The 27,305-nt window shown below is 43.0% G+C and overlaps 1 protein-coding gene across 6 annotated transcripts in view; it reads right to left on the bottom strand.

Annotated features, from left to right (window-relative positions):
- The window catches only part of INPP5B (inositol polyphosphate-5-phosphatase B), a 75,762-nt gene continuing 48,457 nt past the window's right edge, over positions 1-27,305 (bottom strand). For all 6 annotated transcript variants that reach the window (XM_075604761.1, XM_075604765.1, XM_075604760.1 and 3 more), the window contains 13 exons: positions 25,377-25,493; positions 22,423-22,610; positions 21,272-21,383; positions 19,727-19,836; positions 19,150-19,285; positions 18,113-18,223; positions 14,619-14,784; positions 10,250-10,485; positions 9,614-9,727; positions 7,125-7,209; positions 5,725-5,852; positions 3,341-3,452; positions 1-2,077 (listed from right to left, as the gene is read on the bottom strand). In XM_075604761.1, the coding sequence (XP_075460876.1) occupies positions 1,956-2,077; positions 3,341-3,452; positions 5,725-5,852; positions 7,125-7,209; positions 9,614-9,727; positions 10,250-10,485; positions 14,619-14,784; positions 18,113-18,223; positions 19,150-19,285; positions 19,727-19,836; positions 21,272-21,383; positions 22,423-22,610; positions 25,377-25,493 (1,737 nt within the window). In that variant the 3' untranslated portion in view covers positions 1-1,955. The remainder of the gene's footprint in view (positions 2,078-3,340; positions 3,453-5,724; positions 5,853-7,124; positions 7,210-9,613; positions 9,728-10,249; positions 10,486-14,618; positions 14,785-18,112; positions 18,224-19,149; positions 19,286-19,726; positions 19,837-21,271; positions 21,384-22,422; positions 22,611-25,376; positions 25,494-27,305) is intronic.

Genomic DNA, 27,305 nt, shown 5'->3' with positions numbered 1-27,305 from the left:
TACAGTTCACCTTTTATTAATATACTAGAAATATCTGTAAGCCACAAAATGTAGTTTCAAAAAGTTTCTTGATTTTAATTAATACAACAAATTAAATAAAATCATAGTAAAAAAAAGCTGTTTTCAGTTTCAATTTTTCTCTTGGGAATACATACAGCATATAACATTCTAACATTTTTACAATATGTAAAATTGTTTTACAGTAGAGATGCTGATAATAAAAAAATGTTGCTTATGAAATATATCTGTATTGTGCTCTATTTATATTCATTAAAAAAAACATGTTATTTAAAAATAGGTAACAATTTGTACAAAAGTTTTTACAGTAATCATGATGTTTAAACACTAAAAATATACAGTATGTATACATACAACTGACCAATCTTAGCTTTTTCAAGAAGAGCCGACTAAGGCTTATCCAGCATAAATATGAAAACTAAGGTTCTCTGTGCCCAGCTAGGCTACTGAAATGAATGTATGGTAGGATTTAATTAACATTAACATCATTTCATATATTCCTAAAATGGGGTGGTTCACGACACAGAAAAAAAAGTTGTAATGTTTTATAAACATAAAGATGTCGAGCTGGCTTTCCCAAACAGTGGTCTGTAGATACACACCCGACTCATACGTTATTAAAATGCCCATCCAGATCGTGTTTTTAAGTATGGATGGCTCTCAGTATGGGAAGTTGTAGTTGTAATATTATAGTATAATAAAGACAGTAGAACTACAAAGTCCCAGAATTAATTTAGCTCGGCCAACCACTAAATTAGGTGTTGCTTTGCACAGAACTTCCAAAAACCTTTAGGCTCAAGGATCCCACAGAGTGACATTTGGACGCTCAGTGCTGAAAAAGAATTAAATTGCTTTGGAATAATTCTGTTGTCAAAGATTTGGGTTCCATTGAAGTCTATGCGGGAGGCAATGATGAGACGGAGTAAGACTCATCAGACCTTCTTATTGACATGTTCATAGCGCTTATAGCTTTGCTAGGTCACAAAGTTTTTCAAATGTAGAATCAGATAGATTCCTCATAGGTTTTGATAGCATTTAATGGACCAAACGAGAGTTCACTATAGATGTATTTGTCTGCACAGAGCTTTAAAAATCTCAGCGTTCTCTTCTTCATATTTACAGATAGTGTAAACATGAATAAGAGACCTGTCAGTTTCTGAAAGCTCTACTTTCACATTTATAAATGTTGTTGTTCTTGGTTAATTAAAATGCATCATAACCTATCACATTTGCACCCAATTCTATGTTTCATAAAACGTTTAAAAATAAAATTAAAAAAAGTCTCTACGAATCTACACTTCTTGAGCATTCGGCTACTAGAACATTGCATCAGGGAATGGTCTAGCAAACGTCTTCAAGTAAGCGGACCACTACTGATCCTGACCATCAGAGAATATTTCAACACAGAGGGGAAGGGGTGCTGTATAAATCACAAAAAACAGCAGCACAACAAAAAAATAAAAAAAGAATCGAATTTTCGATTTTTTCTTCTCCATATTACATTTTCAAATACTTCCATCCTGGGATAGAATCACCTAAAATCGATTAACAGAAAAAGGTGAAGACACTTTGAATTGCCTCAGTTGCCCGGCTATTTTTCCGATATTGCGAAAGCTAAAATGTTCCAGTTGTGTCAAAAAGGAACACTTTGGAATTCTTATATTGCATGTTGCAGACCTGTGCTTAACCTCGTTAACGGTTTGTTGGTGAGAGACTTTGTAATCATACAGTTTGCATCAATTACATTTTTTTTATATATAAAAATTATATATATTATACAAGCGCCATCACTGGAAGTCAGGATAGTTTGTGCATTTGCTCATAGAGGTCTCAGAAAGGGCCAGGTCTAGCACCCAAATTCAGACTGGAAAAAGGACGCTGTTCCTTCAGGACTGGCTAGCAACCAATTAACTGCATCTTGCGCGGACACACCAAAATCAGGGCGCTTCTCCCGACAGCAGGAACTTCTGAATGAATTCCTGACACTTCCTCTTGTCGCTGTTGCTGGGTATGGGGTGGTCGGGAGAGGGTCTGAGCAGTAGATTTCCAAATATACTCGCTGCATGAAAATAAAAGTGAAAAGCAAACTTGTCACTCACCGCTGTATTACGAGAACCTGATAAACGTGATACAATAAGAACTGTTTATGCCTAAAACAGCAGTTCCTCTTCCTCAAATGACGTGTGCCAATGGGGAGAATGAAGCAGGTTGAGACATAGGTAGACTATGTATGGTGTTTTTTACCCACCATAACCTGATTGTGTGACTTATTTCTAACCACTACCAGCTTCCCAACACAGAATCAGTGACCAAGCTCAAATACATGAAACCGCTGTCTCTGTTGGGTCCACTATTTCTGTTGCAAGTTCAGCTGTACAAGCTGTGTAATGTAGCAGGCAAAAGCTTGAGGTAGTTATACAAAATGCATAGGATGCTAAGTGACATGCCTAGAGAGTAATCTTTTGCATGTCACTAACCAGAATTCCTATCTGCAGTTACCAATGTATGAAATGTGAATGAGGTGATTGTGGAAGACATGCAGATAGATGCTTGGGTATTGTATCTTTGTTCCAAGAGTATTTATAATGCATGATGAGTATTTGGAGTAAATGGCCCTCATGTTGCAGTGTTAGAATGCACGGTGCGTACGGTATTTGGAGTGTGTTCGAATGCACGGCGGGTATTTGGCGTGTGTTAGAATGCATGGCGGGTATTTGGAGTGCGTTAGAATGCATGGCGGGTAGGGTATTTGGAGTGTGTTAGAATGCACGGCGGTTATTTGGCGTGTGTTAGAATGCACGGCGGGTATTTGGAGTGTGTTAGAATGCATGGCGGGTATTTGGCGTGTGTTAGAATGCATGGCGGGTATTTGGCGTGTGTTAGAATGCATGGCGGGTATTTGGCGTGTGTTAGAATGCATGGCGGGTATTTGGCGTGTGTTAGAATGCATGGCGGGTATTTGGCGTGTGTTAGAATGCATGGCGGGTATTTGGCGTGTGTTAGAATGCATGGCGGGTATTTGGCGTGTGTTAGAATGCATGGCGGGTATTTGGCGTGTGTTAGAATGCATGGCGGGTATTTGGCGTGTGTTAGAATGCATGGCGGGTATTTGGCGTGTGTTAGAATGCATGGCGGGTATTTGGCGTGTGTTAGAATGCATGGCGGGTATTTGGCGTGTGTTAGAATGCATGGCGGGTATTTGGCGTGTGTTAGAATGCATGGCGGGTATTTGGAGTGTGTTAGAATGCATGGCGGGTAGGGTATTTGGAGTGTGTTAGAATGCACACAGACCACATGGGGTAAGACAAGAGTACAGTTTTACCCAGAATGTTAATATCCAAGTGGTTCTGTTGGGAATTTTTCAGCAGCTCCCACAGAAAAGAGACCAGGTAGTTGAAGACGTTTTTATGCTTCAGAGGTAACATCGAGATAACCTATAATGAAAACAGACATCTTATTCTATAAAGAGAACAGACATCTTATTCTATATACTTTAATCAGGTTAGCGGACTTCAATATAAAATGAGGAGGCTGCATGAAACCAAAACCAATGTATAAAGCGGTGTGTATATGGTGTACTTATGGTCTCTATGCCATGGTGATGCATCACAGCCGTTTGAATCATGGCAAGTTCAGGTTGCAGATGACTCACGCGATCCCCCGGCATTTAATTTAAATGCCTTGGGGGAGAGCGCGGGGCCTCTGCAGCCACTGGCCCCCCAGAAAAATCTCCCGCCCCCCAGTTTGCGCACCGCTGCTTTTTGCAACTGAGCAGATATGTTTATATATTACCTGTAAGCAATAAATATCAGAGTAAATGTCTGTGTACTGTAGATAATTCAATAGCCGATGCACATCCTTAGGTAAAGAATAGTTTCTCATTAACCCGTTGCTGGTCACTAACAACCAGCAGGTTGAATTAAAGTTCATCTAAAACTGCATGAAATCCCTGATTACTACAAAACGTTACGTTTACAATTGCATTTCCATTTACAGTTATATAGATAACACTGTTTGTCAATGTCATTGTAAATTCCTATCTTCCTGTTCTTTAAAAGATGCTAAATATTTAATTTAAAAAAAATACAGTAAAATCACATCATGATTTGTTTTCCCACGGGGGGTGGGGGGGGGGCCTTTTCAGATAAGTGAAATATTTACCACTAACTTTTAGAGTTGCAACTGCCTTTACAATGACAGTGCTGTTATAATGATAAGACTCTCAGATGTCTTTGTACATTTTCTGCAGTTGTAAAAATATGGTTTTTCATCCAGAATGCTGCAAAACCGCAATATAATTTTTGTCCCATGCAAACCCATTTGTGTTGATTGTGAAGCCCCTTTGGCTCACCGGAAACCCTGGTTGGGTGAGTGTATTCTTGATAAAAATAAGACTTGTGAGCACGTTCACATCTCTGACATATTTTTGCAGTACTAATAAACCATAAATAAAATACATACTATTGCTCACACAAGTGCTTACATTATTACAAAAAAGCACCTTTGTCTTTAATTATTATGTGCAAAGTGTTATTTTATATACGCCATTTTTGCACTGACATTCTTACGGAGAATTAACATCCGGAGTAGCATTTATATCCTTGCACAAAAGCTAAAGCACAACTCGTAGAGCGCTGATCTCTGGTTAACCACTAGCAGGATGCCGTAAAGTAGTGCAATTCTAGGGTAAAACTAATTGCCCTAAATATATCAAAGGGAACAAAATCCAATTGATTTTGATGGGTGTTTTTTTTTTCTCCTTAGATACATCTGGTACAGATTTTTTGCCGTACAATTGCACCAATTTTGCCCTGATGCCATTAGAATATTAAACACAATACCGGCATGAAAGAGAATGACAGTTTAAGAGAATATAGTATTTAACAAATCGACAGTTGTAACATACCCTTCAACTGTACTTATTTAGCAGGTACTGTGCATCATTTTTTGTCCCGTACCTACAGTATTAAGTTCAGTTGTACCCTGTGTACCTGTTTCTGTCAGTGGATGAAGCTCGGAACCTCCAGCTACAGGTAATTAAAAAAAAAACTGGAAAAGGTGTCTGACTTCCCTGATAAGATCAGCTGGTTATGGGCAATTTAACCCCACTTCTAGTGAGAGTGTATATACACACACACACATGCGCGTTATTGGTATACATCTTTATCAATGTCTTGTATAGCACATACACAGAGCAAATCCTGCTCCTATGCGCTTTTTAAAAACTCCAGAGGTAGAGCGAAGAATCAATTGGGGTTCGGAAAGGCAATTTCAAAGAGCCAAGTCTTGAACCATTCTCTGAAAGTGGGATGGTCTTCAATGTTTCTGATGGATATGGGGTAATATGATCTTTGCACACAGCAAACTGCATGTGTTACAGAGGTGTCACTTACTTGGAAGCTCCTCAATCACCCACTCACGTAGCAAATAAAGTGCATCTATTTTCCTGTTGCGGATGTTAGAGAGTCGGTTATAATGCTCCATTCAGCAAAGCTGTCCCAGAGCAGTCTGAACTCCTCTCCTTACAGTATGAAAAACTGCTTTTAGGATATTTAATTCACCCATAATGTGAAGGGGAAATTGGTCACTAATCTTACAAAACACTGTTCAGTATAAAGCAATAGTACAGTATGATTGCACACTAATTAATGTCTGTGCACTTCCTACAACATGCTATATATTCCAATTTGCCCACAATGACATTACCTCTTTGCTGCTGGAATAATCTCCAGCACATTCCAAACATCTGTCGTAAAACTGATAACAGACAACAGGCTCCGGGAGGCCCTCCAGGAAGAGCAATAAGGCTTCAACAATGGAATGATTACTGCCGGCTGCCCGGGACATTAAGGAAAATGTGTTGCAAATTCCTATGTTAGTGAAGGTGGTAAAATAGCCGAACAATCATGCAGGTGTTACATTGAGCAATATAATAATCCTATTTTAACTTTGCCGGAGGCAATTCTGGAACAAAACTGGTTCAAAGAGGCCTTTTTAATGTATCTTGCGTCAATGAATTAAGATTAGATTGTAAGATCTCCTGGGCACGGATTTCCTTTGATATTGTCTGATTATCTGTATTATAATTTCGTGTACTGTATCATCCCTTTTGCAAAGCGTGGAATATATTGTGGGCGTTATAGAAAGATAAACATGCAAGCTACTTTGCTGCAATATTGCCCAGTCTTCTCCAGCTTGGGATGTGGGTAGCGATGCAAATAGTAGGAGGTAGAGAGGAGTTACAGGATGTTTAAAATTCAGCATCTGTGTTTCCAACGCTAATCTGGGACACAAACGCTGGCAGGTTTTCAGCAGCGTCAATATCCCTGCCTGGCAATCTAAGGCAGATTTATTAACACGTTCCTTGCGTTTAACACTGCTGCAGCGTGTCGAAAAACACTTACTTTGTTTGAATCCTGAAATGGCATAACATTTTCTATACTGTAAATTATGTGTCAAAATAATTTTGGATGATCTTCAAGACCAACCCTCTCCGTGCAACCCTCTCCGTGCACTGAAGAAAAGAGCTGTGACGTTTGAAAACTTGCACGTGGTAAAATATTTGATTCTCCAATAATATTGTAATACCTATTTTTGGGACCCTCAGAGTAAAAATGATGCATTGATATAGAGTTCTATAAAACAGTTCACAACCTGCATAGAATTTAACTTTCATTCTAGTTAAAGCAGCTCGGTTTTAATTCCTCATGCAGCTAAGAAAGTCCTACATACAAACCTGCAATAAAATAATTAAATAAAAAAGCAGTGGCGCCGACACATTTATGTACCACCTACGCCAAGATGCCATTACTAAGTGCGCAGCACTCACACGGGCTCAGGAAGACACTATGCTGCCTGAGATCCGTTATCACATGTTTTGTTTAGGTGAACCCCTTGGAGACACCTCACCAGTCCCCTGCAGTCCCCTGCTGGGAATCACTGCACTAGGAAGTATCAAAGAAAAAAAATCCCATTGATTTTGTAGAGATTTTACATGTTGATATATCTGGTGCAGGTTCTTTGCCCTACAATTGCACCAATGTTGCGGTTACACTGGGCACAATAAGGATTCTATTACAGCGGGGGCCTGCGGCCTGGAAGGATACGGAGGGAGTCTGGTGCTCCAGTATCCAAACAGTCTCTGATCGCTTCAAACTCGGATCTTAACCCAGGCTGCTGGAACAAATCTTCCTGTAATTACACAAAAGATCTATAGTAAAGACTATTAAAGATGCACTATAGTTAAAAACATATATATTTATATTTAAATATTTAATTTTGACTTCAAATATTATATGCATTAAGCACCAACATTGTTCATTCTTAAGGGGTAAAAATAGGCATTTTTTCCTTCTCCCACACAATAAAACAAAATGCTTGCAAGGAAATATCTCTGGAGTGCAATAACATAAAAATGTAAGTTTAGAAGTACTATACAGAGTATAGAAGGGGTTAATAGAATGTATTATTGACAAAATAATGCACAATTCTAAATAATTAACAGAATTCGTGCTTCTGATTAGTGCCTGAAGTTTTAGGTACTTTATTTCTAAACCTTTATCTATAAATCTATTCCTGTTCCTGGCTCAGAGGGATGACACAGTATGAACCCATTTATAAAAAGTTACAGAGGCCTATAATCCTTTGTTTAAAAGGATTGTGCTTCCGAGCAATCATGCACAGTACCACTACTTAGTAAAGCAGTAATACTACATTCCCCCCTTTCTTAATTTTTTATTATTATTTGTATATGTAAAGCATGTGACAATGTAGAATTCTACATACTTATCAAAGCTGGTAATCGTTTGGTGATCCTGTTATAAATCTGTAAAAATCCTGATTGTGCGCCTAACATAATGGCTACTTGAGTCAGTATAACTCAGCAGCTTCAATGTATCGTTATATTACTACAGTAACATTATTGTTACAGTTTATAGCTCCAGCTACTGGGAACATTGGCAGCTAATTATCCCAAACAGGAAAGTGTTGCAAATATCTCTGTACACACTCTCTCTAGGTGACCTAATAACATCTTTTGGGTTTAAATATCACCTCTATACTGACGACACACAAATGTACTTTTCAACACCTGACCTTACACCTGCTGTACAAACCAAAGTTTCTGAATGTCTCTCTGCTATATCATCCTGGATGGCCCTCCGCCGCCTTAAACTCAACATGGCTAAAACAGAGCTCCTCTTACTTCCTCCCAAACCTGGCCCTACTACCCCCTTCCACATTACTGTTGGAACTACGATCATTCACCCAGTAGCCCAAGCACACTGCCTAGGGGTCACATTCGACTCCTCTCTCACATTCGCCCCTCACATTCAAAACATATCTAAAACCTGTCGCTTTTTCCTCCGCAATATAACAAAGATACGCTCTTTCCTCTGTTGCTCGACTGCTAAAACTCTGACTCAGGCCCTCATTCTCTCCCGTCTTGATTACTGTAACCTCCTGCTGTCCGGCCTTCCTGCCTCTCACCTGTCTCCCCTACAATCTATCCTAAACGCTGCTGCCAGAATCACTCTACCCTTTCCTAGATCTGTCTCAGCATCTTCCCTCATGGCTTCCGATCAAATCTTGCATCTCACACTCCATTCTTCTCCTCACTTTTAAAGCTTTACACTCTTCTGCCCCTCCTTACATCTCAGCCCTAATTTCTCGTTATGCACCATCCAGACTCTTGCGTTCTTCTCAAGGATGTCTTCTTTCTACCCCCTTTGTATCTAAAGCCCTCTCCCGCCTTAAACCTTTTTCACTGACTGCCCCGCACCTCTGGAATGCCTTCCCCTCAGTACCCGACTAGCACCCTCTCTATCCACCTTTAAGACCCAACTTAAGACACACTTGCTTAAACAAGCATATGAATAGCACTGTGGCTATTCTGAACACATGATACATAATGCTTGGCCCCCTGCAGACCCACTTACCAGAACTCCCTCCTACTGTCTCTGTACGTTCTCCCTACCTACCAATTAGACTGTAAGCTCCTCGGGGCAGGGACTCCTCTTCCTTAATGTTACTTTTATGTCTAAAGCACTTATTCCCATGATCTGTTATTTATATTATCTGTTATTTATTTGATTACCACATTTATTACTACTGTGAAGCGCTATGTACATTAATGGCGCTATATAAATAGAGACATACAATACAATAATCTTGCACTGCAGGGGAGGTGGGCTAAAACCTGCAATAGAACTCATTGCTTTAAAACGCATTAAAAATGGCATTAAAAAAAGCAATCCAAGAAAAGTTTTCTTCATTTCTTTAATACAGGACTGAAGCAGGGGGTCTCTGGAGCTGAACCCCATTCATTTCAGCTCTGGGGATCTCCTGCTTCTGGAGATACTTACCTACAAAGGGGGGGCCTGTTTTCAATATATCCCTGCTTCAGCACAGGTGGCTCAATCTTCGACTAAGCCACCTTTGCTGAAGTAGACTCTTCGACTGAGACACTGATTGAGCCACCTGTGCTGAAGCAGGGATATCCTAAAAAGCGTACCTGTTGGGGGGGTCTTGTGGACTGGAGTTGCGACCCCCTGGTGTAGGGGATAGGAGAGGGAGTATGAAATGACAGTGTTCTAACCTGCTGGGATGCGTTACGACACAGATGCTCAACCAGCATTGAAAGCTCTTTGGGGATATCTAAGGGCTTCTCAGCTGTAAGGAAATCATCTTTTATTTGTAGAGGCAGCAGGGCCTGAAAACACAGCAAAGAGAAGCATTCTGAATTACCGTCACACTGTATGTTCCTTGTGTCTGCGATCCTAAAACCATTCTTCTACCAGCCCCTGTAGTGCGAGTCGAACGCCCTCTTTCTAGAATTGCAGGGCCTGATTGAGTCCTCTGCTGCCAACAGGGTGGACATCTTTAAAAAGCCCCGGAAAAGATGTTGCAGTCTATATTTCTTCCAAACAGGAGACCTCTGATGGAACTGCAAGTAGATTCAGTGCTAGAGGGGCCTGCAACTGTGCAGTCCTCTCTGGCACTAAATGGGTTAAACTACATCGTTTCAAGATACCATTTAAAATGTAAATGTGAAAGGGATGTCCAATAATTGCAGCATTTTAAATAGCTTGAAGTACATATAAGAAAAAAACATATGCATGTGATTATATATATATATATATATATATATATATATATATATATATATATATACACACATACAGTATATATATATATATATTATTATTATAAAAATAAATAAGCATGTGACTACCAGTTGTCTTATAGTGTCGGCGGACATGTCCCGGATGGGCTCTCTCATGTAACACAGCATCTGGATGGAAGAGCCAAAGGAGCTGTGAAGATAATTTCCGGACACCGACAGAAAGAAATCCTTCCCCCTGTCCAGGTGCAGCACTAGAATATCTTCTATTCTTTCCTCGCTGGAGTTGAGTTGAGCAGCTGTCGTGTTATTGACAAACAATTCCAGTTCTACCAACGCTTCCGATCCTGGGGGGGGGGGAAAGGATGGTAAACTCAGATGTCGCTGGCAGTCATATTTAATATATCCCCAGAGAGTCACTACATTGGAGGTGAATATTTCCTGTACCAAGGAATTCCTGCTCTGGACAGCCCCACGGTACAATGGGAATTAAGTGGCAGAGTAAGCGATACCCGAGTCATATACAAGAAGTGTCTCATAAATGACATACTGCGCGTGCTATCCAGGTGACAAAACCACCACCACAAAGGAAATATTAACACCCTCGTTGCCAGAGAGACTTGCAATGCACAGGCAGAGGTTAAACTGTAGTAACTTCATAATAGAGAAAGCTTCTCAAACACAGTACTCTGCAAACAGATCGGTACCCACAGTTGAGCAAACATTCAACTAAACATTACATGTGGTGATCTTATTTATAAAACAAACACAAGTTAACATTTAATCAAAGTGAACTAAGGGTCCTGCGCAGATGTGTTCCAAGTGTTTTAGATTTTGATATGTTGACAGAAGTTGCAACAAGAGCTTTGCGGAAGCACAGAGATATCACTGGCATCGTATAGTTTCACAATAGGGGAAAGATATTCCCCGGCCATGCGTCTACTAAATGCGGTTCCACAAACCCCTTAGCCTAAAAAATATTCAACTGGCCCAATGTAGTTTTTCCCCTTCATATCTATACTGTACCCACTTTTTGAAAGATTTCTTTGATCTTCCCTCCAGCTTAAAAACAAGAGAGTCTAGTGACGTCGCTCGGCAGATACAATACATTACCAGTGTGTGCATGTGTAATATTGTGGCAAGTAAAAGCTTCATCTAATTGGTCAAAAATCGCCTCTCTCAAGCAATTCAGAGCAGATTTATAATGACTGTGATGAAAGGGAAGGTCTCTTTCAAATCCAAAGGGTTAAAGCTTTTAGCGTGCAACACTGCAGCGCACTCGAGGTTTGGAGCTCTGTTCCAGTTCCCTTTTCTAAAATGCTTCTGTCATCAGATTATTAAAGGGCAGTGATTTGGGCTCCAACCCAGTGTTTGTCAATCTTTTTAACACTGCAGAACCTTTTAATAATGTGCTGTGACTCCATAGAACCCCATAAAAAGATCAAGTGACTGTCACGGAACCCCAGCGCTAGTACTTATACATACAGTACAGAGCGCTAGTACTTATACATACAGTACAGAGCACTAGTACTTGCATACAGTACATAGCACTAGTACTTATACATACAGTACATAGCACTAGTATTTATACATACATACAGTACAGAGCGCGAGTACTTATACATACAGTACAGAGCACTAGTACTTATACATACAGTACAGAGCACTAGTACTTATACATACAGTACAGAGCGCTAGTACTTATACATACAGTACAGAGCACTAGTACTTATACATACAGTACAGAGCGCTAGTACTTATACATACAGTACAGAGCACTAGTACTTATACATACAGTACAGAGCACTAGTACTTACATACAGAACATAGCGCTAGTACTTATGCATACAGTACAGAGCGCTAGTACTTATGCATACAGTACAGAGCGCTAGTACTTATGCATACAGTACAGAGCGCTAGTACTTATACATACAATACAGAGCACTAGTACTTACATACAGTACATAGCGCTAGTACTTATACATACAGTACATAGCACTAGTACTTATACATACATACAGTACAGAGCGCTAGTACTTATACATACAGTACAGAGCGCTAGTACTTATACATACAGTACAGAGCACTAGTACTTATACATACAGTAAAGAGCACTAGTACTTATACATACAGTACAGAGCACTAGTACTTATACATACAGTACAGAGCGCTAGTACTTACATAGAGTACAGAGCGCTAGTACTTATACATACAGTAGAGAGCACTAGTACTTATACATACAGTACAGAGCGCTAGTACTTATACATACAGTACAGAGCGCTAGTACTTACATACAGTAGAGCGCTAGTACTTATACATACAGTACAGAGCACTAGTACTTATACATACATACATACAGTACAGAGCGCTAGTACTTACATACAGTACAGAGCGCTAGTACTTATACATACAGTACATAGCACTAGTACTTATACATACATACAGTACAGAGCGCTAGTACTTATACATACAGTACAGAGCGCTAGTACTTATACATACAGTACAGAGCGCTAGTACTTATACATACAGTACAGAGCACTAGTACTTATACATACATTACAGAGCACTAGTACTTATACATACAGTACAGAGCGCTAGTACTTACATACAGTACATAGCACTAGTACTTATACATACAATACAGAGCACTAGTACTTACATACAGTACATAGCGCTAGTACTTATACATACAGTACATAGCACTAGTACTTATACATACAGTACAGAGCGCTAGTACTTATACATACAGTACAGAGCGCTAGTACTTATACATACAGTACAGAGCACTAGTACTTATACATACAGTAAAGAGCACTAGTACTTATACATACAGTACAGAGCACTAGTACTTATACATACAGTACAGAGCACTAGTACTTATACATACAGTACAGAGCGCTAGTACTTACATAGAGTACAGAGCGCTAGTACTTATACATACAGTAGAGAGCACTAGTACTTATACATACAGTACAGAGCGCTAGTACTTATACATACAGTACAGAGCGCTAGTACTTACATACAGTAGAGCGCTAGTACTTATACATACAGTACAGAGCACTAGTACTTATACATACATACATACAGTACAGAGCGCTAGTACTTACATACAGTACAGAGCGCTAGTACTTATACATACAGTACATAGCACTAGTACTTATACATACATACAGTACAGAGCGCTAGTACTTATACATACAGTACAGAGCGCTAGTACTTATACATACAGTACAGAGCGCTAGTACTTATACATACAGTACAGAGCACTAGTACTTATACATACATTACAGAGCACTAGTACTTATACATACAGTACAGAGCGCTAGTACTTACATACAGTACATAGCACTAGTACTTATACATACAGTACAGAGTGCTAGTACTTATACATACAGTACAGAGCGCTAGTACTTATACATACAGTACAGAGCGCTAGTACTTATACATACAGTACAGAGCACTAGTACTTATACATACAGTAAAGAGCACTAGTACTTATACATACAGTACAGAGCACTAGTACTTATACATACAGTACAGAGCGCTAGTACTTATACATACAGTACAGAGCGCTAGTACTTATACATACAGTACAGAGCGCTAGTACTTATACATACAGTACATAGCACTAGTACTTATACATACATACAGTAGAGAGCGCTAGTACTTATACATACAGTACAGAGCGCTGGTACTTATACATACAGTACAGAGCACTAGTACTTATACACAGTACATAGCACTTGTACTTATACATACATTACATAGCACTAGTACTTATACATACAGTACAGAGCTATGTATGTAACAGAAATGAAAACCTTACCACAGCAACAGTACGAACAAGCAACTTTCTAATATACATCAAAATGTATAATGCTGCAAAGGAACATTTAATATACTTTTTGAATGAAAAAATGTGAAAATCTTTCAAAAATAAAGTTTTTCGAAAAGAATAAAATATATGCCATTACGAAACCTTTCTTAGGGCTTCTCAAGGTGGCACAGAACACAGTCTGAAACCCATTGGACTTGGAGTCCGTCGCATGACAGATTACCGAAAACTTTGTTTTGGAAAGAATTTAACAATCTAATTGGCTTCCTTAAACAAATGTAACTGTGCTAAAAAAAAAAATCAAAGATTTGTCTGCTTTTGTTTCTGTTTGTCAATCAAGCATTTCCTCTACCCTTATCGGAGAGCCGATAAAGAAAGTGAGAGAGGGGGGGGGGGGGCTTTGTTTGTGCAAACGCTTGTTGAATACAGTGTCAGCAGACAAAAAGGGAGCTAAAGTACTCACAAGATTCGGCTCACACATGTTTAAACAAGAAAAAAAAAATAATTGTAGGTGCCAGATCTGAATAAAAAAAAAAAAAAAAGGTAACTCAATCACACAGATGTGACCTGTTACACATGTCATTGCCGTTAGTACACTTTGGTCCTGGGAGGGACCTACGGCAGTGTGCCAGAACGGTACGCTACCTGGTGTAAGGAATCCTTTGCTTGGGTGGGCTCTGAGCCACTGTTTGCTATAGGAAGACTCGTCCAGCTTACTGATGAATTCAAACTGACAAGCCACTTGTCCGTCGTTATGGATGGTGAATGTCTGGACCTGTAGCTGCATATACTTCACGTCCTTGAAGTGAAACTATAAAAAGGTAACACATTAGCATTTTAAAAACGTCTTTTTTGACTCACAAGTCCAATTTAAAGGTGTGTGTGTGTGTTCCCCTAAGAAGGAAAGGATGCAAAATTGTGCTGAAGCAGTGACGTCTGCGCCATAAGGACTAAAGATAAACAAAACCCTTATTTTTCTATGCAGAGACTGTGTTACATTGATGTATATGCCAGGGCATGTTTTAGCTGGGAACCAGTATAGTTGGCCAGTGGTCTTTAGAGAGGACTGAAGAAAAGTGAGTTAGTTTTCCTAACGGGTATTGGATTTTATTTTATTATTTGTTTTCATTTAAAGGGACAGTGTGCCCAGTATATGATTTAATCCCTGTAAATAAAACCCCTGCAGTTAAACTTTATACAGTGTTTCTGGCCTTAAATTGGGACAAAAGAGACTGCAACGTGGTGTGGGCATCACAAAAAAAAACAAACACATTTCTATTATATATATATTATTTGCAAAGCAAGTACAACCAACCTCACACTGATGAGACCCAAAAGGTCTAACAGTCTGTCTGCGAGTGGTTTCACTGGCTTTGCATCTCAGGCTATGTTTAAAAGCTGTGTTTAAAACAGCGAGCATTGGCTTAAGGGTTCCATGTAATAATGGACTAGAGACAAAAGATGGCACTGTGTGCTCATTTGCATGTCATTTCTCAGAATCCCTTGCTGCAGTGGAAGCAATGTATGCTAGTTGATAATGGTGAAAGGCAGGGTTGCAGACCTGTCTAAGACATGTGAATGTGTGTGTGTGTGTGTGTATGTGTGTGTATATATATATATATATATATATATATATATATATATATATATATATATATATATATATATATATATATATATATATATATATCTTTAATACTTTTTCTTTTAGCTTCACTTTGCTTTTTTTTTATCCCATTCCCAGGCATCAACCCCTTCAGAGAAACATTCATGAGAAATAATTTTTGCGGGGATACGCGAATGTGGCTGGTGTTAGCAATTAAAAAAAAAAAAAAACCTATAAATCAACGTTAATTACTGAAAGAGCATCAATTTTCAGAGATATCTTATACTATATTAGTGAAAGCACTGTATGTTTGCCTGCCTGTCTGGATGTCCAGTGTCCCTAGCGGCAATCTCATTGGTCCCTTGGCCCGCCCGCCCCCGCACACCTCTCATTGGCCTCACACACTCACACCACCCCCTTGGCCCGCCCCCCACACCTCTCATTGGCCTGAGGCGAAGTGACGGGCCAAAGGTACAAAAAAATAAATAAAACACACACACACACACACACACACACACCTCTCTCCCCGCTCCAAATCACCTCTCCCCCCTCCCCAGCGGCATCACCTCTCCCCCTCCCCGCTCCAAATCACCTCTCCCCCCTCCCCAAATCACCTCTCCCCCCTCCCCAGCGGCATCACCTCTCCCCCTCCCCAAATCACCTCTCCCCCCTCCCCAGCGGCATCACCTCTCCCCCCTCACCGCTCCAAATCACCTCTCCCCCTCCCCGCTCCAAATCACCTCTCCCCGCTCCAAATCACCTCTCCCCGCTCCAAATCACCTCTCCCCGCTCCAAATCACCTCTCCCCGCTCCAAATCACCTCTCCCCGCTCCCCAGCGGCATCACCTCTTCCCTCTCCCCAGCGGCATCACCTCTTCCCCCTCCCCAGCGGCATCACCTCTTCCCCCTCCCCAGCGGCATCACCTCTTCCCCCTCCCCAGCGGCATCACCTCTCCCCCTCCCCAGCGGCATCACCTCTCCCCCTCCCCGCTCCAAATCACCTCTCCCCCTCCCCAGCGGCATCACCTCTCCCCCCTCACCGCTCCAAATCACCTCTCCCCCTCACTGCTCCAAATCACCTCTCCCCGCTCCAAATCACCTCTCCCCCCTCCCCGCTCCAAATCACCTCGCTTCCCGCAGCTGCCACGCGGCGCGTAAGATGGCGGACCCCCTTCCTCCCTCGCGGCGCCGAGTCAGACGGTGGCGGCGCCCGGAAGTACAGGTAGGTGTCGCTCCCCACCTCCGGCGCCAAACGGAACTGAGAAAGGGCGCATCAACTGAGGTGTGTGTGTGTGTGTGTGTGTGTGTCACTGTCCACTGCCCCCCCTCCTATCCACTGCCCCCCCCCTCCTATCCACTGCGTCCCCCCTCCTGTCCACTGCGTCCCCCCTCCTGTCCACTGCGTCCCCCCTCCTGTCCCCCCTCCTGTCCACTGCCCCCCCCCCTCCTGTCCACTGCCCCCCCCTCCTGTCCACTGCCCCCCCCCTCCTGTCCACTGCCCCCCCCTCCTGTGCACTGCCCCCCCCCTCCTGTCCACTGCCCCCCCCCTCCTGTCCACTGCCCCCCCCCCCTCCTGTCCACTGCCCCCCCCCTCCTGTCCACTGCCCCCCCCCCTCCTGTCCACTGCCCCCCCCTCCTGTCCACTGCCCCCCCTCCTGTCCACTGCCCCCCCCTCCTGTCCACTGCCCCCCCCCTCCTGTCCACTGCCCCCCCCCTCCTGTCCACTGCCCCCCCCCCTCCTGTCCACTGCCCCCCCCTCCTGTCCACTGCCCCCCCCTCCTGTCCACTGCCCCCCCCCCTCCTGTCCACTGCAGGAAATGCAGGGGGAGGAATCCATGCCTTTGACGCCCCCCCCCCTCCCTTTGACGCCCCCCCCCTCCCTTTGACGCCCCCCCCCCTCCCTTTGACGCCCCCCCCCTCCCTTTGACGCCCCCCCCCTCCCTTTGACGCCCCCCCCCTCCCTTTGACGCCCCCCCCCTCCCTTTGACGCCCCCCCCCTCCCTTTGACGCCCCCCCCTCCCTTTGACGCCCCCCCCTGCCTTTGACGCCCCCCGCGCACACACTGACTGACTGCCGCACGCACGCACACACTGACTGACGCGCACACAAACCCTGACTGACGCACGCACACACTGACTGAGGCACACACTGACTGTGTGTGCGTCAGTCAGTCTGTGTGTGTTTGTGTTTCTGCCTCAGACTCACTGACGCGCGAGCAAACACACAGTGACTGACGCACACACGCTACATGAAGCTGTAAAGGAGGGAGGGAGGGGGGGAACTGGATTGATGTGAATGGGGGACAAACAGAGAGAGGGGGGAGGAGAGAGAGGAACGGGAACATTACATCCCGGGCAACGCCGGGTCTCTCAGCTAGTAGACACTAAAATGCAGAAAATGCCTTGAGCAGGGTTCAAAAGGCAAGTAGGAGCATAGTGAGATTAGGGTTGAACCGTAACGTGTGGCAGAGAAGATCAAGCACTGTGGTATAGGAAAAGAGTGTTTGATCATGTTGCTGCTACAGTATTTATACCTCTCTCTGGGAAATGTTTGCAGAAGGGATGCTGTCATTCTCCATCTTATCCAATGTGCGGACAATTTCTTCAAAGGTTTGCCTGTGCAGCTCTTCATCCACCACCTTTACCTACATGGGACATTTGCAAACAATGAACATGGCCCTATTAATATTCCTAAGGAAAGGGGGTTTGCTCATTAGGATTAGGATCTTGCAGTAATTGCCTGAAGGAGGTGATAATAACAGTGTTTGCATGTCTTGTAGATATGACAGCCAGAGAAATGAGCAGTGGTCACTAAATGACTTCCACAGTTTTATGGCGTAACAGCTGTGCAGCCATTTTATGATAGCGCTGTGCTTCCATTTTATGATAGCGCTGTGCAGCCATTTTATGATAGCGCTGTGCAGCCATTTTATGATAGCGCTGTGCAGCCATTTTATGATAGCCCCCACGATGACGCTCTGTAAAGAAAATACAGTCTGCATTCAAATTTATATTTCCAACCAAAGTTTCTATGAGACAGTGGTGCAGGGACCAGGGAATTGCCATAGAAATAGCCCAGTTATGAAACCATCTTTAAAAAAAAGTGATGCTTTGCACACTTGTATATCTCAGCATTAAAATTACATAGCATGGGGGGCCAACTCCTTTCCTCAAGGGCCACCAACAGGTCAGGTTTTAAGGATATCCCTCAAACAGTGGCTCAGCTCATTGACTGAGCAATCTGTGCTGAAGCAGGAATATCTTTAAAACCTGGCCTGTTGGTGGCACTTGAGGACAGGAGTTGGCCACTCCTGATATACAGCAAGACAAGCACACAGATACTCACCAGAATAAAGTCCCAGAAATATCCGTTTTGGAGAATAAAGACTCCTGCCATCACCCAGATCATCACTGGGACTTTATTCGGGTCAGTATGTATCTGGGTGTCTTATGATATGTTACAATACACAAGCAAAAGAGCTGTGTGTGCAGAGCATTATTTGTTTAGACAAGATTGCTTCCCCTGTGTTAAAGCACCAAACCTGCACATGCCCTTCAGCATTGCACTTACCCCAATGTTAAACGCGGAGCTGACGGGTTTGTGGTCACTGGTCTTGAGGTCCATGTGACTTCGGTAGGCCTCCTGCTTTATGTGTTTGCCTTTGTATAGGATTCGGTCACACCAAGCCGGCACGCGGCACTTTTCGCTGTGCGGCGGGAGGAGAGGAGCTAGGTTATTTCAACCCTCACATCTGCACTTCTTACAGCTGACGGTGAGGGAGATGTAATCAATGTCACTGCCAGTTGTTAGAAGGTATGATTACAGACTTAAAACATAATGTACAGTGAAATGTTGAAAGACAAAGTCTGACGGCTGTAAAACGGAGGCAAAAACAGCACAAGATTTTATCGGGTTTAAAGCAACAAGTCTTTTATCAATTTCCATCTTTCCACAAAGTACCATTTTCCATGGCAGTTGTTGCAGCTTTAATACATTACTCTAACAGACAACGCCCCATTCTCACTTGAATAGAATTGTTACATCCTTTTTATTCATTTTGCCCATTAGCCCTGGTATTGAACGCGCATACTTGTATATTCAAGTGCAGGGCCATGTACAGTATATTGGACTCTTAGCACATACATACCTTGTGTCCCATTCATCAGAGCCCGTGTCGTACTTGTAAGTGGGTTGAAACGTTATCGCGCCCTCTGTAAAACCATCAAACACAACCTTTTCATCAACCTGCATCTTCAGCTAGGGAGACAGACACCCCGACGTTAGATCTCACGGCACATAGGGGTGCTGTTGTCCTGGTTTACACACCTGCAGCATTACCTTATTGCTGATGAATATGGCAGCAGCTAATATTTAAGGATGGTCTTTATCAAAACCGAAGCATTTTGGGTAGATAAGAGAACAGGGATAGAAGGAAACCTGCAGGAGCCACAATTCAGACACATGACTGTTCTGAGTGATGTGTTCAAACATAGATTTCTTTAAAGAACCAGGGAGTTATTTTGAAACTTACAAATCAACGTTCAGAAGGAATACAAGCTTTGGACACTAATAAAAATAAAAATCATTACAAATAATACTGCACCTTTTATAAACTTTAGCTGTCCATTGTGATAATAATACCTTAACAAACAAAGATTAGTTATCATTTATAGCCAACCTGTTTCAATGGGAGGGAGACAGTTTTAACAAGTGCAACAAACATTAACACAATAGTTGTATTTACACAACACGTTATAATAACACAGCACTTGCTAGTATCTACAAAACAATGAGACCAATGTGCCAAATATAGTGACCCCACAGCAAACTCTCTATTTATACTCTTCTGTGGGACCCCTGAAGAAACTCCCAACAATAACAAATATTTGCAAAATAGAAAACAATAAAAGAAATGTACTTGAATGGAAAACTTGCTGATACCGCATTATATATTCACAATCCATATAGATAAAGATTAAACACAAACAACCTGCCAAAATGAAGAAATAAAAAATAATAATAACGGTATAATAATAAAAATGAGAAGTGTTAGCCCTAGAATACATTTTTTCCTAATAGCGTAGTGTTGAAACGCGCAGACGTCCCGACAGGAAGGTGCTCGGCAACCAGATAGACACTTCAAGCCTACGCAGTTTGCCAGACCTCTGCTTGCTTTCTCTGGGGTGCGTGTGTATCAAACTCCTGCCTGGATTATAAGTTGTGTAGAGGGGAGTATATAAGGAACCCAAGCAGTGTCCATCTGGTTACGCACCCATGTAGTGACATCATCACACCTCGACGCTGCACTTCCCACAGGACGCAGCGAGGAGCAGAACCTGCGTCAGTCGCAGGGGTCCATCTGGACGGAGTGGGGGGAGGTCATGCTAGCGAGCACCAGTTATGAAAAGGGCTTACAGACTCCCACTTACACTTGTGAGTGCAATGATTTTCTTATATATGTGAATAAAGCATGTTTAGATGCACCAATGGAGGCTGCCTGTGCTCTTTCCTAGGTATTTTATTGTTTACTTGCTAGTATTTGATCTGATTTAGAAAAAATAATGATTGAACCGTTTATACATGTGACATAAGGTTTCCCAATAACACAAGACTGCACGTTCAACCCATTCACTGCCTGTGGGACCCCACTGTCAGCAAACGGTATTAGTCCAGTCAGAATTGACGCCATTACCTGGTCGAACGTGTAGAGTTTGTGGTATGCTTTGTCTTCAATAAGTTTCTTAACCATCTCCACATCTATATCTTTTAATCTGTAGTTCAGGTCTCCAAGCCATAGTACCACACTATAAAAAGAGACAGAAAGACAGTGTTACTTTTCATTGTAACACACTGTATGAGCACAGATGAATCTTTGTCTCTCTGCATTGTACCAGGGGACATGACTGAATATGAGAAGCCCATCCTTCTGAATTAAGGTGCAATCACCTTATCAAACATTTCAGAAAATTACAAATCAAACTCCTCTTAAAAATATGAAGCGCTCTGCTCTTATTTTTTATTTTTATTTAGTGAGCTATACAGTTAATACGTAAGTGAAACAAGTCATGTGGATATCGTTACAGAACTAAAAGAGATGAATGAATCACTGTTGAACCATACTTACCTTAACAGATCTCTTCTTGCCCTTTCCAACGTGGTTTTTATTTTTAATATCTGAAGCTACGTTCAGGAGATATAAGCATTTGATATATGAAGTGTCTGGGAGGTTAAAATGTAGCTCTCCGCAGACCCGTCTGAAGCATATTATGGTTACCTTAGATACTAGAGATCAGGAAAATCATGATTTTTAACACTATATATTTTTTTTAAACAACAAGAGCTGGACATGCTTAGGGGGTAAGATACTAACATCATACAGGTGGTCCTCGCTATCCAACGGTCTATTATCCGTTCTGACGTCAGATTATCAAATGCTCACTGCCGCGGATTAACATTGGATCCGCAATCAGACGGTCCGCTATCCAACGGCGGTTTGTGGTACGGAGTCCAGCGGATAACCGAGGATCGCCTGTACAGTAGGCGCTAAACTCAGAAACGTCTGTGGTGGATTGTATCTGTAAGCGCATAATATGCCTTATTAAAAGGCAAAAACACATTTCTAATAGCACACGTTGCACTTTAACCGTATATACATTTTTGTGGGCACAATAAGACCCTGTCCCAAAAAGCTCACAATCTAACTCTGGTGCCTGAGGCACAGGGAGATAATGTGACTTGCCCAGGTTCACAAGGAGCCAGCATTGGTATTCAAATCTTCTTTGGCAGTGACATTACCACCGGGCTATTCAGAGCTGCATTTTGGAGCAAATGAGAAGAACTCACTCGTGCTTGTGTATAGTCAGCGGCGGGAGTGTTGGATCCACCTGAGGGAATTGCATTCTGGAGCAGATCTCCCTGAAGTCCTGGTTCCTCCTCTCGTATTCTTCCACATGAGCTGCCAGATGAGAGTTTACGACACACAGGTGGGTGTTGTGAAATCTGAACCGGATGGCCACTCCGCCTTTGTTACCCTGCACGGTGACCAAAGCGAACACGGTGAGATAGACAAGAAAACATGATCCCCTTTATGTCTAAGGGACGCTGTGGTGGTGAGGTTAGCACGGATACATACAGTAGCTACACTAGGAGGGTGTCGACTCTAGTAATGCCATCAAATACTTCTTTGCTAGGAGGTTGTTGGATGCATGGAATAGCCTCCCACCAGAGATGTTAGAAGCAATAAAGCAGAGGGTATCCGGAAATTCTAGGGATGGAAGTCAGGGGACATCAAAGCAGCAGTCGGTGCCGATCGCCTTATTTTGCATTGCATTTTAAAAGATCTCCTCTTGCCGTTTCAGGGGCAGCTTTTCATTTTTATTCATCTGATACTCCATTAAGGAGATCTGAGCTGTTGAAATATTAAGTTTCCGGGAAGTCAAAATGGATGTCTCTAAAAAAAGCCCAGTGCCGTCTGATGTTACCATGGTAATCTCAGATACTAGCCATTAGGAAAACAATGATTTTAAAGACATACAAAAGAGCAGGGAATGCTTAAGGGGCAAGACTCTAGCACCATAGGAGATAAACTCATGGAGCCTTCTGGGGGGCAGGGATTGCAGCTTTTAATAGGAGAAAATGTAGATTAAATAGCAGGGATAACAGACAGATGGAGAGAAAAAGGGGAAAAGCAGGGATATGCAATAGTGTAAAACACACACACACACACACACACACACACACACACACACACACACACACACACACACACACACACACACACACACACACACACACACACACACACACTAATTCTCTCACAGGAAAACAATTTTTTAGATGCATATATCACCAGTTAAGAGGCTCGGGCAGGTAGTCCGGATACTCCACGGATGGCTCCTACACGTGTCTGTTGATCCTGCTACTCCAAGCACAGGAAGACGACGTCAGTTGGAGAGGCACCTCCTAGATGTAATCCCCTGCAATAATGCACCTCCAACACAAACGGAAAAAAATTGTGTGTCTCCCACACGGACTGGACTGTCCCAATAAGCGATATGGGGGGTTGAGAATGCTCTGCTACTCCAGAGTTGTACCGAAGCACCCGGCGGGTCTGGCTCCGCATCCACACTGCAGCCCACACATCACGACTGCTCAGTCTCGTTGCGCCGTGCACCTCCAGATGCAGAAACACCAGGTGATATTGCTCTAACAATCTCTATTTTTTATGACCTACACATGTATGTGGGTTTATATTGAAGTGTTTTGTATATTTCTCTAATATCTTCTGTCACTTATGCGTTAAGTATGTATTATCTATGTATTGTATTGCCCTGACGGTTTACATTTTTTCAGTGCGGTTTGTACAGGGCTGCAGGTATGTATATTATCTGCAGACCATGTTAGTGTTTTCCACTGTGAAGATAGGTGATACACTCTAAACGGACCAAGGAACAATATGCTCTGGTGCCATTTAAAAGACTCGCTTGCCATAATCGGATACATACCCCCGAGGAAGTGAATAGTACTCACGAAACGCGTAGAGTACTCTCCCACCAAGTTAGAGCAATATCACCTAGTGTTCCTCTATCTGGAGGTGCACGGCGCAACGAGACTGAGCAGTCGTGATGCGAGGGTTGCAGTGTGGATGTGGAGGCAGACCCGCCGAGTGCTTCAGTACAGCTCTGGAGTAGCAGAGCACTCCCCCCACCCACTTCATTCCCCCCCCCCCCTCTCGCTGACTGGGACAGTGCGCTCCTGTCCGTGCGGGAGACACAAGGTTTTTCCGTTTGTGTTGGAGGTGCATTGGGGTGGATTACATCTAGGAGGTGCCTCTCCAAAGGACGTCGTCTTTCTGTGCTCGGATTAGCAGCATCAACGAGTAGGAGCCACCCGTGGCGTATCCGGACTACCTGCCCGAGCCTCTAACTATATGCGTTAAAGAATTGTTTTCCTGTAAGGGCATTACTGTTTTTCATAAGTAAAAGTTTTGACACTATTGCGGGGCCCCGCGTTTTTCTCCGTCCAATTGTCTATGTCGTGAGCCACCTGAGATTAGCAGTCGGAAGAATTTTCATGATATTAACCCTATAAGAGCCAGCGAGTTGAAGAACTATGATATCCTTTTGAACACTTTCAACCTTTTTTCTCTTTTGTATCTAGTTTTTGATTTGTGGTCATTTTTTTTTATTTTTTCCTTTTTTGTGTGTCATCATAACACAGGCATAATATTTTGCTATAGCCACACTTTTTTATGACACTAATTGTATGTGATGTATTGACTTAACACCTGCTTAGAGTGTAGTTACACAGAAAGTAACTCTTTATGACACTATTTGGTGATAGTCACTTAGCACACCTGATATTCCTTTCATGATAACAGACAGATAACTGGAGGTCGTGACTGCAAATAAAGCAGATAGTTTTTAAAAAGGAAACATAATTAGTTGTGGAAAGGAAGGTCTATAAATTGCTATGAGCAGGATGGACACACCTGGTGGCACGGACTGGGTGATGCTCTGTACTGCGTTAACCCAGAATCCTCCAGTACTTGCCACTGTTGGAAACCAGATCTAGAGCTTGATGGACCATTGGGTCTGACACACTATTAGCGGTTCTTAGAAGCCCAATAGAGTATTTCAAGGTATATACACTTATCCTCAGGTCTGGAAAAACGAATACCAATATATTTGTAGATTGATGTAGCATTAAGCATGATGCGAGTGTCCCATGTGCCTGCCTACTTTTCGATATATAACTGCAATGCGTTGTAAATCACTGCCGCAGAGAAAAGTTCTTACCATTCTCCCCATGATTCCCGTCCCTACAGTCTCTGCCTGCACCTCGGAGACATGCGCAGCCAGCTCCTTCTTAACATAGAGCAGCAGCATGATGCCAACAAGTCGAATTAGCTTGATCTAACCAAAAAACAAAAAGCAGGATTGTATGATACTGTTCACTTCATTTGTATAGAAGATATAGGGATGGGGAAGGCCTGTAAGTCACTGTTGCTGGAAAAGCCTTCACTTTAACCCTTGGAGTGCCCTGGGACGTAGCTACCAAATCATCGATTCTGGCACCCTGGGTGGCCCATGACATAGTAGCTACATCCAAAAAGGAATGCTCGTTCTCTTATGGGAGACAGCCTCCTGCCCTCCTGACGTTGCCAACGCATTCAATGAATACTTATGGCGCGTGCTACTTCCCTATTAGCAAAGCACAAACCGAACTACAAACATGAAGCTCAATCTGACCACAATTTTTGAATTTGTCCAAGTATCTGAAGAGGAGATTACACAAGCATTCCTCAAATTACAATTTAACAGCCAATGAGGACCCGACTTACTGCAATCAAAGTTCTTACGACACGGTGCCCCAGCCATTGTCAAACCGCTTGTTCCCTAATCAACTCTATCCTGTCTGCAGGCCATAATCCTAAAACTTCGAAAACTGCCAGAGTTATCCCAGTCTTCAAAAGTGAGGACAAAACCAAATCTCTCTTCTCCCAATACTATCCAAAGTCATGGAAAAATGTGTCCACTGCCAATTAAGCGATTACTATACCGAGACAAATTTTGTTAGCCAACTCCAATCTGGCTCTCCCCCAAACACCCCACGGTAACTACCCTTCTAAAAGTTTCCAGTGTGGAATGGAACTGGGACAGTTTACTGGTGCAATATTCCTAGATTTTGCAAAGGCTTTTGATCCTGTTGATCATGTTATCTTGTTAACCAAGCTCCTGTGCTCTGGAATAGGGGGAACATGCTCTAAACTAGGTTCACTCATATCGATCAGGTAGATCCCAATATGTTTATCTAGCCTCTAACGCCAACCCCTTGAATATCACCTGAGGTGTCCAGCAAGGTTCTGTCCTGGGGAGTCTACTCTTTTCAGTCTTCACCAATGATCCTGAGAGGGAGCTTCAATGCAAATCTAAGCGATTGACACAATCTTATATGACACAGCCCCAGCCTCTCTGACCTTGGATACATACTTCAATCTGATTTTTCGAGACTTGAAAATTGGATTTCACAAAACAAACTGTTTTTAAACACTGACAAGACTGTAACAATGGTATCTGGGACCAAGGCTACATTTCTAAGGCCTTGCCCCCGCTGCCTACTACAGCGTCCGCTAGAATTGAGAGCAGGACTTGCATCGAGTGATTAGGCACGCCCCCGGCGGTTCAGCCAATGAGCGCGAACCTGCCGGGTGACGTCATGGCCGCGCCCCCCCGGTCTCTCTTCCTGCAGTGAGCTGCAGACCGGAGAATCAGCTGAACGTGCCGCCAATATCGCGGGCGCGCGTTACAGCGGAGATACCGGGGCCTTAGCCTAAGGCTGCGTCCAAAGGACTGCAGCCGTGCGGCAGCGCGCGGAGGCTGAGGGAAAGCGGGTGCTTTCCCTGGCCTTGGTCCGCACGCCGTCCGGGGGGCGTGTCGGGGGGGCTGTGACGTCACGGAGCTGGTTTGCCCACATTGGGCGAACCGCTCACGTGACCAACCCTCCGCTCCCGTGAGCGCCAAATCTAAAAATTTAATAAGACACACGCTTCTGCACGCTTGCGGAAGCGTGAGCGGGTCCCTGCTAAAGCCGCTCTAATTGCGGCTGCAGGGGCTCACTGCCGCGCAGCAGCGCGCCTCAGCACGGGTCAGCGCTGACCATGCCCGAGGCCTAAAGCTTCCAATGACAGAGCTACAGATCAGAACCAACTCTATCTAATACCATCC

The sequence above is a fragment of the Ascaphus truei genome, chromosome 6, assembly GCF_040206685.1.
Source record: "Ascaphus truei isolate aAscTru1 chromosome 6, aAscTru1.hap1, whole genome shotgun sequence".
NCBI classification, from domain to species: Eukaryota; Metazoa; Chordata; class Amphibia; order Anura; family Ascaphidae; genus Ascaphus; species Ascaphus truei.
The sequence above is the reverse complement of the archived record's forward strand: the minus strand, read 5'-3'. Positions and strand labels throughout refer to the sequence as shown.